General features: G+C 40.2%; 1 protein-coding gene across 3 annotated transcripts in view; it reads right to left on the bottom strand.

Annotated features, from left to right (window-relative positions):
* Positions 1 to 5,219: 5,219 nt before the first annotated feature.
* Positions 5,220 to 16,625, bottom strand: part of LOC137654632 (uncharacterized) — a 137,929-nt gene continuing 126,523 nt past the window's right edge. For 2 of the 3 annotated variants that reach the window (XM_068388432.1, XM_068388434.1), the window contains 3 exons: positions 14,596 to 15,890; positions 13,649 to 13,865; positions 5,220 to 6,278 (listed from right to left, as the gene is read on the bottom strand). In XM_068388432.1, coding sequence (XP_068244533.1) covers positions 5,364 to 6,278; positions 13,649 to 13,865; positions 14,596 to 15,890 — 2,427 coding nt within the window. In that variant the 3' untranslated portion in view covers positions 5,220 to 5,363. The remainder of the gene's footprint in view (positions 6,279 to 13,648; positions 13,866 to 14,595; positions 15,891 to 16,625) is intronic. The other variant, XM_068388433.1, reaches the window with a different exon arrangement.

A 16,625-nucleotide genomic window follows, 5' to 3' on the forward strand; every position in this document is an offset into this window, starting at 1 on the left:
TGAGATAAACGGCTAGACTCAACGGACTAATCGGCAGAATAGTCTTCCATAAGGGAGGCAAGCATATACTGCATGTCTTGCCATACAACCCATTAAGGATCAACGGAAATGGTTGTGGTAAGAGACGAGGGTAACGTCTGTGACCGCAACACTTTGCCAACAAAAAAAGACTCTCGGAGTCTGTGTTACGCTTTTGTTAGGCGGCGAGCAGTTATCCGATGACTGCATAGGGTCAGAGCTGTCCTAATGGTTGTAACCAGGACGCTGGACCTGTCCTGAAAGGACTGATTTCGCTTAAGGGCTTCGAAACCTTGTGACAGGTTTCTTATGCGAAAAGCCTTCGGATGACGAGGAGAAACAACGTCTCTCTCGTCTTATGGTAGGGGAGATCTTGGTAAGATACACCCGATACCATAGAGGGAAAACGTCTGTTCGTTGATCAAGGCCTCTCGAACCCATAAGTCGTTTGACATTACTTCTCCCCTGGGCTTGGGAGCATGCAAGAGGTCCCGGACTAGGTGAACGACAGGCACGAACAGACGAACCCTCGGACGCAACACTGTAACACTTTGCGCATATCACTTTATCACTTCGATTTTCTGTTTCGCACTTATTTCATTGAAATCGAAACTTTTACTGATTTCTACCTGAAACACGCAATTCTACCCTTCATTAAAAGGTAGTAATTGCGAAATCAGTCGTATAATGCAAGCTCATTAATACCAGCAAAAAACAGAAAACATATTTTAAGATAAAAAAATCAGTGGCTGGGAAAGAGACTAAACACTAGTTCATATAACTACGTTTTCAATCTCTCACCGCACATAGCCTGGGGACGAGAATAAAAAACTAAAAACGTTTTATCCTTCCTCCCCGTACAGCGACTAGGGACGAGAGTAACTCGAGAACAACGTTACCCGCTTGAACGGAACGTTTTCTCTCCTCTCTCTCCCTCCGTCTCTATCTCTCTCTCTCTTTCTCTCTTGATTTCGCACCTAAGAGAAGAGCCCAATTATATTTCGTCAAAAAAACATGTTATTTGACTAAAGGAAAAAACTGAAAGGTTTTTCAAATAAAAAGTTCCTTTAAAATAGAATTTAAAACATTTAAGCTAAGAAAGAATGAACAAAACGTCAGAATCGATTTACTCTTACTGCAAAGTGAAACCGTGATACACTCTCTCTCTATCGTAACGATAGAGCGCATGTTGAACGTCCTGAACGTCAACAACTGCGTAGCATAAATAAACAAAACGTTAGCTCATCTTTGAAAACAGTACGAAGACTATCAAAGAAATTCTTTCATAAAATATTACATTTAAAAAGTTTTAAATCCTTTAAAAGCTAATTACGATATAAAGGGCTCAACGTTGATTAACTTCGGTTTCCAAGTTAGGACCGCCTACTCTCAGGAAAGGTCTATATAAACAAAACATTAAAATTTATTTTTATATGTTTATAATAAATGGAAAGTTAATCGAAGAGGCCTAATAAAGGCGGAGAGATATAAAATATATAGAGGAAAATCTATAACGTGATAAGATAATTACTAAAAGCCTAAACACACTTCCGTCTAAGGGAAGGGTCGGCCATTTAAAAGTGAAAGAAAGTCCATACTCTCTTTGTCACCATAATTAAATCTATCCAAAACGAGTTCAAGATTTAAGATGAAGATAAAACACCTGCATAGCGAAAGCTCAAAACTAGAATAAAGTACTTCACCAATTAGTTGTGAAAAAACTCCAGTTTAGCAACAGCGAGTAAGTACGTCTTGTCGATAGCTCGACAGAGAGAAAATTGAGTCTTTGTTTACATTGAGTACTGGGTATCTGGACGACAGATGGCGCTGTTGGGCACACCCGCAACCTGTGTAGCGATCGCTGGCGAGTTTTTACCGTAGAGTTGTCTGTCGGGCAACAGAGTTGCAGCTATATAATCACCGGCTAAGTTAAATATTGAAAAACACCTGTACTGCGAAAGCTCAAACCAAATTAAAGTACTTCACCAAATATGATGGGAAAAACTCCAGGTTCAACAGCGAGTAAAGTACGTCTTGTCGACACGTCGACAGAGAAGAAATTGAGGTTTTGTTTACATCGAGAGTGGTATCTGGCCGACAGTTGGCGCTGGTGGGCACACCCGCAACCTGTATAGCGATCGCTGGCGAGTTTTTATGTATGTGTCTGTCGAGCAACAGAGTTGCAGCTATTATATATTCACCGGCTAAGTTTAATATTTAAAAATAAATCATACAAAACTTGTATTCTCTAGACTTCAAATTCAATACTCACCAAAACACCTGTGTCCTGTAGGAGGATAATGACATCAGTGCACCTCCTGTAATGAACTGTAGCTTATGCATTAATAAAAGGTATTTGCAGCCCCCTTTTGGCCCATAGCTGCACCCCCTTTTCACCCTTCTAATTTATTAATGTTCCTGCTAACTTGAAAGTGGACCCCTGTAAGGACTCCCCTAGAAAAAGTTGCAGCCACCAACTCAGCTTCTAGCTATGCCACCAGCTGTTACAGCTATCATCTTACCTATTACTATTAGTTATGGGAAGGGATGAATTGAGGTATGTGACTAAGGCTATGTGGGTTTTCACTGGGGTTGGGAAGGCCATTAAGTGTCAATCTACTCTGAGGTAACACCTTATTTTAAGAAACTTTTTTTATCACAATTTTCTTTCTTTTAAAGTTTTGTATTTTCTACAATCCAGTGTCTTTCCAAACATGCATTCATAAGATTTTTCCATTTTCATTTTCTTTTTAACTCTATACTTGCCAAAAATTTTATCTTTTTCAAACACCTACTTGTGCATTTATATCAAATGGCATAACCATTCTTTCTTACTAATCAAAACAACCCAAGTGCATATTCTGACTTTCCAAAACACTTTTTTACTCTTATTCTTTTTTCATTCCCTGATCATATACAATTAGTACATAAAAGCTTATCCTATCAAACTCCCTCTTATCCGTGTAATCCCAAATTAAAACATTGGTGCTCTTTTTTTTCTCACAAGTCTTCCTGACACTTCTTTCCATTCCTGCACTCACGATCTTTTCAACTTTGGCTAACTGGGTGACAGTTTCTCCTTATCTAAATAAATTATCATTCACAAAAAATCATAAACACCTATAACTAATACCTTACTATTCATTTATACTAAAATTTTGCAATATGGATCTGCCAGTTTCACTGGTATAAATATTATCACAAGTTATTACAAACACTGGAATCAGCTAGTCCTGATTTAGTAAGAATTAATTACAAAACATCTTGCAATTTTATCACTGCCTCAATGTAATGATCCCTTCTAAATGTTCTACTTTTATCTAAGAATCATTCTTGTGCCATTCTTTTACACCCAGCATTCTTTGAGTGATTGGTAGTATTATTCCAAATAACCAATCTGCTATTTTGATGTACAGCATTTAGAAATAATTCCTCTCATGGTAACAAAATCTTTGTGGAAATCATCTAAGTAATACAGTATCTTTTTTCCAATACTGTACATTTACACACGAAAATATTTTCATAGGTTTCCTTCAATGTTTATATTAGCCACTTTATCCCATTTTATAAATCCACACCAACTACATTAAGTACTAATAAAAAAAAACTCTCTACAATGTAAAAAAAACTTGGAATTTAGTGATTTAAATCCTGATTGTATCCATATCTACTAACTTCTGAAATTTTCTCTTGTTGAATGGATATTGTAGTTCCCTTCAACCATGTCTCTCTCTGGTTCATTCCAGATATTGTCGTCCTATCATTTTGATCAAATAAAAATACTGTTACTGTTCAACTCCATTTGTCGGTAGTGTACTGAACCCTCTAGAATTCAACCATACATACAGCATTTTTCCTTATTCATATAATAACACTGCAGTCATCAACATTTAGTTTTAGGCATTGGATTTTCAGTGATGGAATTAAAACCCTTCAAACTATTGTTTGAAAGATTTCCAGCCTGTCAAGAGCTATATTTTGTTACTAAGCAGAACTGTGTTCAGCTTCTTAAATTGATAGGAAAAACTTCATTTTCCTCTTCTGGGTGTGATGCTCTAGAAATAATCTGGCATCAAACTGGTCCCTCAAACTTTTAAAGACAGTTATTCTACTCCTAAATCTTATATGAACAATTTTCCATTGACACGATGATGTGACTTTTAAATGACCTATGACTTTACAGTACCTACCTCACCCATCACCTTTCCTTGTTCCACAATTCACTAGTCAAGGGGCAATGAAATAATATATAGACCAACTAATATTCTTCACATTACGTACAGAGTGATTTACCAGTCTTACTTTATGGATATTTAGTGCTGTATAAATCTTACTCTACAAATAACCTGAATTTCGGAATATAAATTTACTAGTGCTGTTCAATTCATACTGTTATTGAGCTTCCAATTAAATAAATTGACTAATTTCCAAGGTACTGTACAGGCTTCTGTATGGCCCATAGTGTGAGTATTTTAACAAAGGTAGTAACATTAAAGACTGAAAAATTGGGCTCAAGAAATTGAAGCAAATGTTTTACCTCATATATTACGACAGGCACAAGTATCTGCTTAATTAAATCAGTGAGCACTCTAAACCAATGTTAATAACAACAACACATATCTTGAACATTTTGGCAACGTGTTGCATGATCGTTTTTACTCTTTCTGCTCTTTTGACACACAACACTCATTGCATAAGCACAATTTCTCTTATTGCCTTCTGTAATTATCTAGAGGAAGAGGAAATAAGAGCAATTATGGGAATTTGATCAATTGTCAGTAAACTGAGAACCTAACATGATAATTCATGTAAACCTGTGCTTTACCCCTCATATATTTAATTAACTTTGTTTTTACGTTTTCCTCTATTTCTTTCCTCTCTCAAGCTTTTGCTTTTATTTTGCCAATGTTCCATGTTTTTATGTTTATTGTACTATTGTTGTAATATTTCATTCATTTTCATACCTTAGTTTAAAACTCAATTTATGTGATAAATTATCATAAATAGGTTTCTAATGAGTAGAGTATTAAAAAAAAAAAAAAAAAAAAATAACTGTCACCTTTCTGAAAACAGATAGCATACAAATGTAGGCCTAACTAATGTATGAGATTTCAAAATTTCTGACTAAAGTTCTGGGTTTAGGATTCCATTAATTGACAATACCAACATTTACTAACTGAATATGATGAAATAAAAAGTAATTAAAATTTGTCATTTTTATTATAAAAAAAATTCAGGTACTGTACTTCAAACATCCTTTGTAAACTGATTAAAATTACATCCCAATGATTTCCTACACATCACAGTATTCAGTGTGAGGCACGAGATACAGAGCACAGAAAAGGTTAATCGTACAACACTTTCTTCACTTCTGCAGGAACACTCCAGGATATGTCAGAGCTGGAACCATTCCCTGATCTTTTTTCAACTTCATCCACAGCAGAAAGAGATGAAAAAGTGTCTGAATCAACCTCTGAAATTCTATCGAGAGGTAAGCTTACACTTGAAGCCCTTTGATGCATCATCAATTTCTTGGGTCGTGCACCAAACCCTGTAACAGACTTATCTGTTTGCACAGGAGGTATTTTTGGCTTTGAAAGTCTATTTTTGTCCACTGACTGAATACACTTTGTTAATTTGTTTAATTCTGCCTCAATATTCTTGTGTCCTTCACCTTCATTCTTCTGACTAGGAGGTAATCTAGTCCTTCGTGAACTAATGTCCGGGGACACAGCATGAAAACTATGATCATCTAATTTTGAGAAATTTGAGATCACAGAGGTATTTCTCTCTTTGGCCAGGAATTTTTCAGCAAGGGTATAAGTTTCATTAAAGCTTGGTAGATTCTTTTTGCCAATGGAAAAAGTCTCATTAAAGTTTGGCCGGTTCTTTTTAGCAATAGTATATGTTTCATTAAAATTTGTCAAGTGCTTTTTGTCTGAAGTAAAAGTTTCATTAAAACTCTTTTTTGTTGCATCTCTGCGACTTTTGTCACCATCTTCTTTCCAAGGGGTCATAGATCTGTAAGAAGAAGGTTTTAAGCATACCTTTTGTGGTGACTTTGTCTTCAAAGATGAAGGTGAACTGTGAAGGAGATCTCTATGAGATGATGCTTGCTGACTATGGTCATCAAGAAGTTCATTCATATCCGTTTCCAGTTTTTTCTGAAGACGGATTCTCAGCTGTCTTCTCCTCTCTTCCTTTTCACGGTTACTGGAACGTATTTCTTTTCCAGTTATTCCACGTTCTTGCCCTGACTGCTATAGAGTGAGAAGAATTACTCATAAACAGCACTGATTTTTCAAGGACAGTTTTATATTACATACAAACTTAGATTTTCTCATCAATGTGAGTGTCATTCTTATTCTCAAAAGTTAATAAAGAAATGCAAAATTAGGTGAATATATAGTTCAAGTCTACTTTAATTTGCTTAATTTTTCTGTTTTAAACTCAAGCAATTTGCAAATTGAATTATGCAATTTGAAGTTTACTAGCTCAGACTGCATTATCACAAGAAAATATCGCATTCAAAAGTACAATAATTGATTTAATTTTATGCGCAGTGCACAAGTAGCTATGTAAATAAAATACAAAAGACAAGTTTCATTCTTGTACCGAAATTAGTGATAATTGATTTTGTAACCATAACCTGGTTGACATTTTGAATGCAATTTCTTGCTCCCAGCTACTGGCTAGCTATATGAGAGGATTTAGGTGTAAATCAATGATAAGATCAAACTCCTTTATATCAACCGATTAACAATTACTCATTTTCCCAGTAAAAAAAATCACTACTGTATAAATTTCATCCAGTCAGTGTTCATAAAAATTTATTCTTCCTCGCCATTTCTTTCAGTGAATCTTGAACTTGGTTTTCAGATTAGAAAGATTCTTATTTTTCAATTTACATAGTGCCATCTTATCCATAAAATGATATTTTAATTATAAAATAAATTTTTGAATATACTTACCCGGTGAATATATAATAGCTGCAACTCTGTTGCTCGACAGACACATACATAAAAAACTCGCCAGCGATCGCTATGCAGGTTGCGGGTGTGCCCACCAGCGCCAACTGTCGGCCAGATACCACTCTCGATGTAAACAAAACCTTCAATTTCTTCTCATCCCACTGCGTCTCTATTGGGGAGGAAGGGAGGGTCGTTTAATTTATATATTCACCGGGTAAGTATATTCAAAAATTTATTTTATAATTAAAATATCATTTTTAAATATTTAACTTAGCCGGTGAATATATAATAGCTGATTCACACCCAAGGAGGTGGGTAGAGACCAGAGTTAAATATGTTTACATCGTATAAGCTAAGAGTTTTTTCATTTTGACAGTTATCAATATAACAAAACCAAAATAAATAGGTACCTGGTAAGGAAGTCAACTTAGACGATTACTCTGCCTTGTAAGTACGTCTTCCTTACGGAGCCCAGCGATCCTCTTAGGATGCTGACAGACTCCCAGGAGCTGAAGTATCAAGGGCTGCAACCCATACAACAGGACCTCATCAAACCCCTAATCTGGGCGCTCTCAAGAAATGACTTTGACCACCCGCCAAATCAACCAGGATGCGAAAGGCTTCTTAGCCTTCCGGACAACCCATAAAAACAACATTAAAACATTTCAAGAGACAGATTAAAAGGATATGGAATTAGGGAATTGTAGTGGTTGAGCCCTCACCCACTACTGCACTCGCTGCTACGAATGGTCCCAGTGTGTAGCAGTTCTCGTAAAGAGACTGGACATCTTTCAAGTAAAATGACGCGAACACTGACTTGCTTCTCCAATAGGTTGCGTCCATGATACTTTGCAGAGATCTATTTTGCTTAAAGGCCACGGAAGTTGCTACAGCTCTAACCTCGTGCGTCTTAACCTTAAGCAAAGATCGGTCTTCCTCACTCAAGTGTGAATGAGCTTCTCGTATTAACAATCTGATAAAATATGACAAAGCATTCTTTGACATAGGCAAGGATGGTTTCTTAACCGAACACCATAACGCTTCAGATTGGCCTCGTAAAGGTTTAGTACGAGTTAAGTAGAACTTAAGAGCTCTAACAGGGCATAAGACTCTTTCTAGTTCATTGCCTACGATCTCCGATAAGCTAGGAATATCGAAAGATTTAGGCCAAGGACGAGAAGGTAGCTCATTTTTGGCTAGGAAACCAAGCTGCAGAGAACAAGTAGCTTTTTCTGACGAAAACCCGATGTTCTTGCTGAAGGCATGAAGCTCATTGACTCTTTTAGCCGAGGCTAAGCATACCAGGAAAAGAGTCTTAAGAGTGAGATCTTTCAGGGAGGCTGAATGTAAAGGCTCAAACCTGTCTGACATGAGGAATCTTAGGACCACGTCTAAATTCCACCCAGGTGTAGCCAAACGACGTTCCTTAGAGGTCTCAAACGACTTAAGGAGGTCTTGCAGATCTTTATTGTTGGAAAGATCTAAGCCTCTATGCCGGAAGACCGAGGCCAACATGCTTCTGTAGCCCTTGATAGTAGGAGCTGAAAGGGATCGTACTTTTCTCAGGTATAAGAGAAAATCAGCTATTTGGGCTACAGAGGTACTGGTCGAGGATACGGAAACTGACTTGCACCAGTCTCAGAAGACTTCCCACTTCGATTGGTAGACTCTAATGGTAGACGCTCTCCTTGCTCTGGCAATCGCACTGGCTGCCTCCTTCGAAAAGCCTCTAACTCTCGAGAGTCTTTCGATAGTCTGAAGGCAGTCAGACGAAGAGCGTGGAGGCTTTGGTGTACCTTCTTTACGTGTGGCTGACGTAGAAGGTCTACTCTTAGAGGAAGACTTCTGGGAACGTCTACTAGCCATCGAAGTACCTCGGTGAACCATTCTCTCGCGGGCCAGAGGGGAGCAACTAACGTCAACCTTGTCCCTTCGTGAGAGGCGAATTTCTGCAGTACCTTGTTGACAATCTTGAATGGTGGGAATGCGTAAAGATCTAGATGTGACCAATCTAGGAGGAAGGCATCTATATGTATTGCTGCTGGGTCTGGGACTGGAGAGCAATAGATTGGAAGCCTCTTGGTCAGCGAGGTTGCAAAGAGATCTATGGTGGGTTGACCCCAAGTCGCCCAAAGTCTCTTGCACACATCCTTGTGAAGGGTCCATTCGGTTGGAATTACCTGACCTTTCCGACTGAGACAGTCTGTTAGGACGTTCAAGTCGCGCTGGATGAACCTCGTTACTAGGGAGATGCCTCGATCTTTTGACCAGATGAGCAGGTCCCTTGCGATCTCGTACAGAGTCAGTGAGTGGGTACCTCCCTGTTTGGAAATGTACGCCAAGGCCGTGGTGTTGTCCGAGTTGACCTCCACCACCTTGCCTCGAAGGAGATTCTCGAAGCTTATCAAGGCCAGATGAACCCCCAAAAGCTCCTTGCTGTTGATATGCATGCTCCTCTGACTCGAGTTCCACAGACCTGAGCATTCCCGACCGTCCAGCGTCGCGCCCCAGCCCAAGTCCGATGCGTCCGAGAAGAGAACGTGGTTGGGTTTCTGAACTGCCAGGGGAAGACCCTCTCGTAGGCTGATATTGTCCTTCCACCAAGTCAGACAAGACTTGATCTTTTCGGAAATCGGGATCGAGACCGCCTCTAGCGTCTTGTCCTTTTTCCAGTGAAAAGCCAGGTGGAATTGAAGAGGTCGGAGGTGTAGCCTTCCTAGCGAGACAAATTGCTCCAGGGATGACAGCGTTCCTACCAGACTCATCCAAAGCCTGACTGAGCAGCGTTCTTTCTTCAGCATCTTCTGGATGGAGAGCAGGGCTTGATCTATTCTGGGGGCCGACGGAAAAGCCCGAAAAACTTGACTGTGAATCTCCATCCCTAAATACAGAATAGTTTGGGATGGGACCAGCTGTGACTTTTCCAAGTTGACTAGGAGTCCCAATTCCTTGGTCAGATCTAGAGTCCAATTGAGATCCTTCAGACAGCGATGACTGGAAGAGGCTCTGAGAAGCCAGTTGTCCAAATAAAGGGAGGCTCGGATGTCCGATAAATGGAGGAATTTTGCCACATTCCTCATAAGCCTCGTAAACACGAGAGGAGCTGTGCTTAGGCCAAAGCACAGGGCCCGAAACTGGTACACCACATCGTCGAAGACGAATCTCAGAAAAGGTTGGGAGTCTGAGTGAATGGAGATGTGGAAGTAGGCGTCCCTTAGGTCTAGAGAGACCATCCAGTCTTCCTTTCTGACCGCTGCTAGGACTGACTTTGTGGTCTCCATGGTAAACTTCGTCTTTGTGACAAAGACATTCAGAGCACTGACGTCTAGCACCGGTCTCCAACCTCCTGTCTTCTTTGATACTAGGAAGAGACGGTTGTAAAACCCCGGTGATTGAAGGTCCGAGACTTTGACCACCGCTCCCTTCTCTAGCAAAAGAGACACTTCCAGTTTCAGGGCTTGTCTCTTTTCTTCCTCTCGGTACCTGGGAGAGAGATCGATGGGGGATGTCGCTAGAGGAGGTCTGCGTACAAAAGGGATTTTGTACCCCTCTCTGAGCAACCTCACAGATTGTTGATCTGCGCCTCTCTTCTCCCAGGCTTGCCAGAAGTTCTTGAGTCTGGCAGCTACTGCTGTCTGAAGTTGCGGGCAGTCAGACTCTGCCCTTAGAGGACTTGGATCCTTTCCTCTTCCCTCTCTTCCCTTCGGCACGAGCACCTCCCCTGCTGGAGGCTCTGCCACGAAAGGGCGGGATAAACCTGGACGCAGGAGTGTCTATCCTAGGTCTGGCAGACAAGGCAGGCAAAGGGGGAGCTTTGCGAGCCGAGGACGCAACTAGATCGTGGGTGTCCTTCTGCACTAAAGACAAGGCAATTTCCTTAACCAAGATTTCAGGAAACAAGCACTTAGACAAGGGCGCAAAGAGTAGCTCGGATCTTTGGCATGGCGTCACTCCTGCTGACAGAAAAGAGCACAGAGACTCTCGTTTCTTAAGGACTCCGGACGTGAATGAAGCGGCAAGCTCGTTGGACCCATCACGGACGGCCTTGTCCATGCAAGACATAATGAGTAAGGAAACATCCCTATCAGCAGAAGAGATTTTCCTACTCAGGGCTCCTAAACACCAGTCCAGGAAGTTAAAGACTTCAAACGCCTTAAATATGCCTTTAGGAAGGTGGTCCAGGTCCGAGGGTGACCAACAAATCTTCGAGCGTCTCATGGCAATGCGGCGGGGAGAGTCTACAAGACTTGAGAAGTCGCCCTGGGCAGAGGCAGGAACTCCCAAGCCGAGAACTTCTCCCGTGGCATACCAGACGCTCGATCTAGACGAGAGTTTAGATGGGGGGAAGGCAAATGCTGTCTTCCCTAAACTCCTCTTGGTCTCTAACCAATCGCCTAACAGCCGTAAAGCTCTCTTGGATGAGCGAGAGAGAACGAGTTTAGTAAAGGCAGGCATGGTAGCAGGAACGCCTAAGACAAACTCTGACGGCGGCGAACGAGGAGCCACAGAAATAAAGTGGTCAGGGAACAACTCTTTAAAAACAGCCATGACTTTTCTAAAGTCCAAGGATGGTTGAACTGCTTTAGGCTCATCTAGTTCTGAAGGCTGATCCTCAGGTTGTGGTTCAGCAACATCCTCATCTGACAGTTCCTCATCCGATAACTGATGAGAAAACGGCAAAGGTGTAGGCAACGTTTGACTCGCAGAGTCCGGTCGCACAGGTGCATACGTGACGGAGCCGGACGCAGCGTCCTGGAACTGCTGAACAGTCTGGGAACTGTCAACAACAACAGGTGCGCGAGGACGCACAGCGTCCACCCGAGACTGTTTAGACCGTCTGGGTTGTGCAGTCAACACCATACCGGGTTGCGGAGGTTGAAAAAAACAAGTCAACTCTGATGGTTGATGAACGTCCTGAACGTCACCAATCGCATCAGTGCGTTGCCTAACGTCAACGTGCGGCTGGAAATCCACACTGGGTCGCATCGGTGGAGGTACCACCCCAACTGGTTGACGCGAAAAAGCTACATCCACGTCAACAGGACGCACAACAGAACGCTTGGAAGGCTGATGGCTAGTAGGTTCAACGGTAACCTTCTCAGCGTTGTAGTCCTCCATCAAGGACGCAAGCTTGGACTGCATGTCTTGCAGTAACACCCATTTAGGGTCTACGGAAGCAGGTGCGGTAACAGACAGGGTTAGCGAATGAGACGGCACAACTTTGCCTCTCTTAGGCGGCGAGCAGTCATCAGATGACGGCAACGGGTCCGAACTGTCCCAGTGGCTACATCCGGGACGTTGGACTTGTCCTGAAGGGACCGACTTACGCTTTAAAGGTCTGGAGACCTTGGTCCAAGGTTTCTTACGAGAAACACCTTCGGACGACGAGGTAAAAATGGGCTCTCTCGTCTTACTTAGGTAGGGGCGATCTTGGAGAGATACGCCTGATACCTTAGAGGGAACGTCTGTTCGCTGATCAAGGCCTCTCGAACCCATGAGTCGTACGACATTGCTTCTCCCCTGGGCTTGGGAGCTTGCAAGAGGTCCCGGACTAGGAGGACGACAGGCACGAACAGACGAACCCTCGAGCGCAACACTGTTCACAACACTTTGCGTAACACTAGGCACTTTGACACTATCCTTCGTGGCACTTTGGCACTTGAGTTCCTATACGTCCGCCATGAGTTGATTTCGGTCACTTGCTAAAGACTCAACTCTCTCCCCCAAGGCATGAATAGCACGCATCATGTCTGCCATCGACGGTTCCTGAGTGCTAGGAGGGGGGTTAGGAACAACCACTACAGGGGAAGGAATAGGTTCAGGGGCATGTGAAGAGGAAAAATCTACCGACCTAGAAGAACTTCTCCTTACCCTATCTCTCTCTAGTCTGCGTGTATATTTATCAAATTCGATAAAATCGAATTCCGAAAGGCCCACGCATTCCTCACACCGATCTTCCAATTGACAGGTTTTACCCCGACAATTGGAACAAACAGTGTGAGGGTCGAGAGAAGCCTTTGGAAGACGCCTATGACAGTCCCTAGCATTGCACTTTCGAAACTTGGGAACTTGAGAAGGGTCAGCCATTTTGAATTAGTCAAGGGAAAATTCCAAAAAACGATCTAAGTCATCAACAATTAATCCGATTCAAAAAAGAGTTCAAGGATTTATTTGAAGAAAAACACCTGTACTGCAAAAGCTCAAACCAAATTAAAGTACTTCACCAAATATGATGGGAAAAACTCCAGGTTCAACAGCGAGTAAAGTACGTCTTGTCGACACGTCGACAGAGAAGAAATTGAAGGTTTTGTTTACATCGAGAGTGGTATCTGGCCGACAGTTGGCGCTGGTGGGCACACCCGCAACCTGCATAGCGATCGCTGGCGAGTTTTTTATGTATGTGTCTGTCGAGCAACAGAGTTGCAGCTATTATATATTCACCGGCTAAGTTAAATATTTAAAACTGGTATTTCATGAAATTAAATCAATATTTTAAACACAGAGTCTTATGATTTATATGAATGAGTCCTTAGTTTCAAATATTTCAGTGAATAAACAAAACCTGTAAGAGTATTTCATAAGAATAAGAATAATAGTACTATACAGTATTTGTAAATACAGTACTGTATTTTACTCTGAAAAATATCCCATAACATTACCTGTAAATTTGAATCCTTCTGGCCCAAAAGCTGTGATCCTGACTTCTTTTTCTGCAAGTCAGAAGATTTCTTAATTCTTTCTTTTCTCTTTTCTTTCATCCACTTTCGAATTTCCGCTCTCTTTCTTTGGTTCTCTCTTTCAATCACAGATGATGTATTACTCTGTGCTGAAGATGGTTGATTTGGCATATTCCTAAAAGTACCACTGCTCTCAGATCTGGAGAAATGTTAGTTTTAGGTATGAAATACAGTAGTAAAGTCAACTTCTAAGGTGTTATTTCCTTAGAAGCAAATATTGTACTGCAACCTTATCATAATGAATGAATGAATGATTTGAAGTTCTCTGGCATCCTGCAACCTTATCATAAAATGGGGAAAAAACTAGAAAACATGTGCATAAAAATATATTGAGTAAAATGTCAGTACACTGTACTGAAATAAGATATTCTACCAAAATTACTAATTAGGTAAGTACAGCATGTTCTTTAAATTATCTCTACCACTGAAAAAAGTACATAAAAGAATACTGAATTTTGTAAATTTATTTCTAAATTACAAAGCATGTGAAGGTAAAGAATAAGTAGAAAAAGAAAATAATACACTAGTATAAGACAAATAAAATATGAAGGAGACTTAGTACAAAATTTTCTAAAAAATATGAGAAAAACATTGATAGTATATTGAATAAAATTATAATTAATTTGTACAATACTCAATCCTCATAAACTCAATTAATGAGACAGTTTATAGCATATGATGAAGAAATAAATAGGCAAGTAGGAAAAAGGTAAAGGTAGTTGATGAAGAATAGAAAGAACAAGTTGCTGACCATAAGGCAATGCAAAATTTATGCTATGTATGACTTGCTATAAGTACCCCCATATGAGAATGAATATATTTGGACTATTCTAGTAACAATCATAATACAATAACCAAATATTACAAACCTTAAGCTTCTTAGATCAATGTGAAGATTAGGAGAGTAAGAAAAGTCTTCCCTCTGATGTACAAGATTGTGAATTTCATCTACAAAGTCAGGACTGTCAAAGTTGGTTCCAAAATCAGTCAGGTGTACTTCACTCCTTGTGCCTTGATTTCTTTGGCTAACAGTCTGTTTGTCACTAACACGCTCAGTCTTTTCCTCATTGGGAGATGAGTAATCTTTAACCCCATGAATCCCTTCTGCAATTTCAGTATATTCCATAATGGTGTCAATCATTTCATCTGAAATATCCTCAGGATTAACATTTTCAATGAACCTCAGCAGACGATCGGTATCTAAAGAATTACCAAATTCTGACTGGACCTTCTGCCATTCTTGTTTTACAGATGCTTCATGCAGTCTACTTTTTGAAGAAGAGTAAGACCCTCTTTGTCTCCCCAAAAATTCTTCTGCCTCCATTCTCTGTGATTCTTGCATTACAACTTCTAGTCTAGCTAAAAGTTTCTTTGAAGTTTGAAGACCCAAGACAGCAGCTTCAGCTTCCTTTTCAAGCTCTTCAATGGCCTCAATATGTAATTCATCATCATTTGCTTTTCTTTTTTTATCCAGCATATCGTCAGTTTCAATAGCATTATTACTTAACTCATAATACTTTTCGAAGGACAACTTTCCATCCATGAAGGCCAGTGTTAAATTTTCCATAGTAAAATCTCCAATCCAATGCACTCCTTCATCTACTTCCTGAGAGACCTGGCTGAAAGGCATCTGGACACTTCTTTCTGGTGTGCATTCACCACGATGTGATTCAACGTTTCTCATACTTTCCCTATTTCCAATTTCTGCTTCTTTCTGAATTCCCAATTCTAAAGAACTTAAAGACATGCTTTCATGTTCAAGCCTCTTATTTTCATCATCAGTCACAAAGTCTTGTAGAGTTCTGTTATCCTTATTCTCAGGTTTTTCTTCTAAATGGGTCGTTAAATGTGATTGTCTCATGTCATATTCTTGATAACGAGATGAAGAAGAATTATCTAATGGCTCATTAGGCAATATGGAAGGTATGGTCCGATTCAAGTCATCACCAATAGCTGTCAAGTGTCTCTGGATGACATCTCTGGGAATGTCGACAACGTGAGCTACACTGCCATCTAAACTTGCTGGGAATGTTGGATGTGAATAAGGGTCTGCAATTAAACCAGTGGGGCCAAATGAAACAGTGACATGGGGTGCAACTGAAGAGTTAGTAGGAGGACTCATGCAGGCTGTAACTGATGCATCTGCAGTAGTTTTAGACTGCGTCTGTAAAAATAGAAGATAGTGACAGCAACAATTACAGAATACTTTTTAAAAAACATTTTGCACCATCTGCTCCCACAACAAAAATATTTTTAACATCCTAACAATGTAAAAGGGTTACCAAGAGACTATATAATGCTATACAGAAATTAGTACAGTTCTTTAATACTTTTGAAGACAAGAATATAATATACTATACACAAATTCATGCAAAATGATATTTTAATTATAAAATAAATTTTTGAATATACTTACCCGGTGAATATATAATAGCTGCAACTCTGCGGCTCGACAGAAAATATACTAAAAAACTCGCGAGCGATCACTATGAAGGTTGCGGGTGTGCCCACCAGCGCCAACTGTCGGCCAGATACCACTCTTGTAAGTAAACAAAACCTTCAATTCTTCTCGTCCCGCTTGTGTCTCTATTGGGGAGGAAGGGAGGGTCATTTAATTTATATATTCACCGGGTAAGTATATTCAAAAATTTATTTTATAATTAAAATATCATTTTTAAATATTTAACTTAGCCGGTGAATATATAATAGCTGATTCACACCCAAGGAGGTGGGTAGAGACCAGAGTTAATTATGTTTACAGCGTATAAGCTAAGAGTTTTTTCATTTTGGCAGTTATCAATATAACAAAACCAAAATTAAGAGGTACCTGGTGAGGAAGTTGACTTAGACGATTACTCTGCCTTGTAAGTCTCTTCCTCACGGAGCCCAGCGATCCTTT

Source organism: Palaemon carinicauda, chromosome 15 (genome assembly GCF_036898095.1).
Source record: "Palaemon carinicauda isolate YSFRI2023 chromosome 15, ASM3689809v2, whole genome shotgun sequence".
Lineage (NCBI taxonomy): Eukaryota > Metazoa > Arthropoda > Malacostraca > Decapoda > Palaemonidae > Palaemon > Palaemon carinicauda.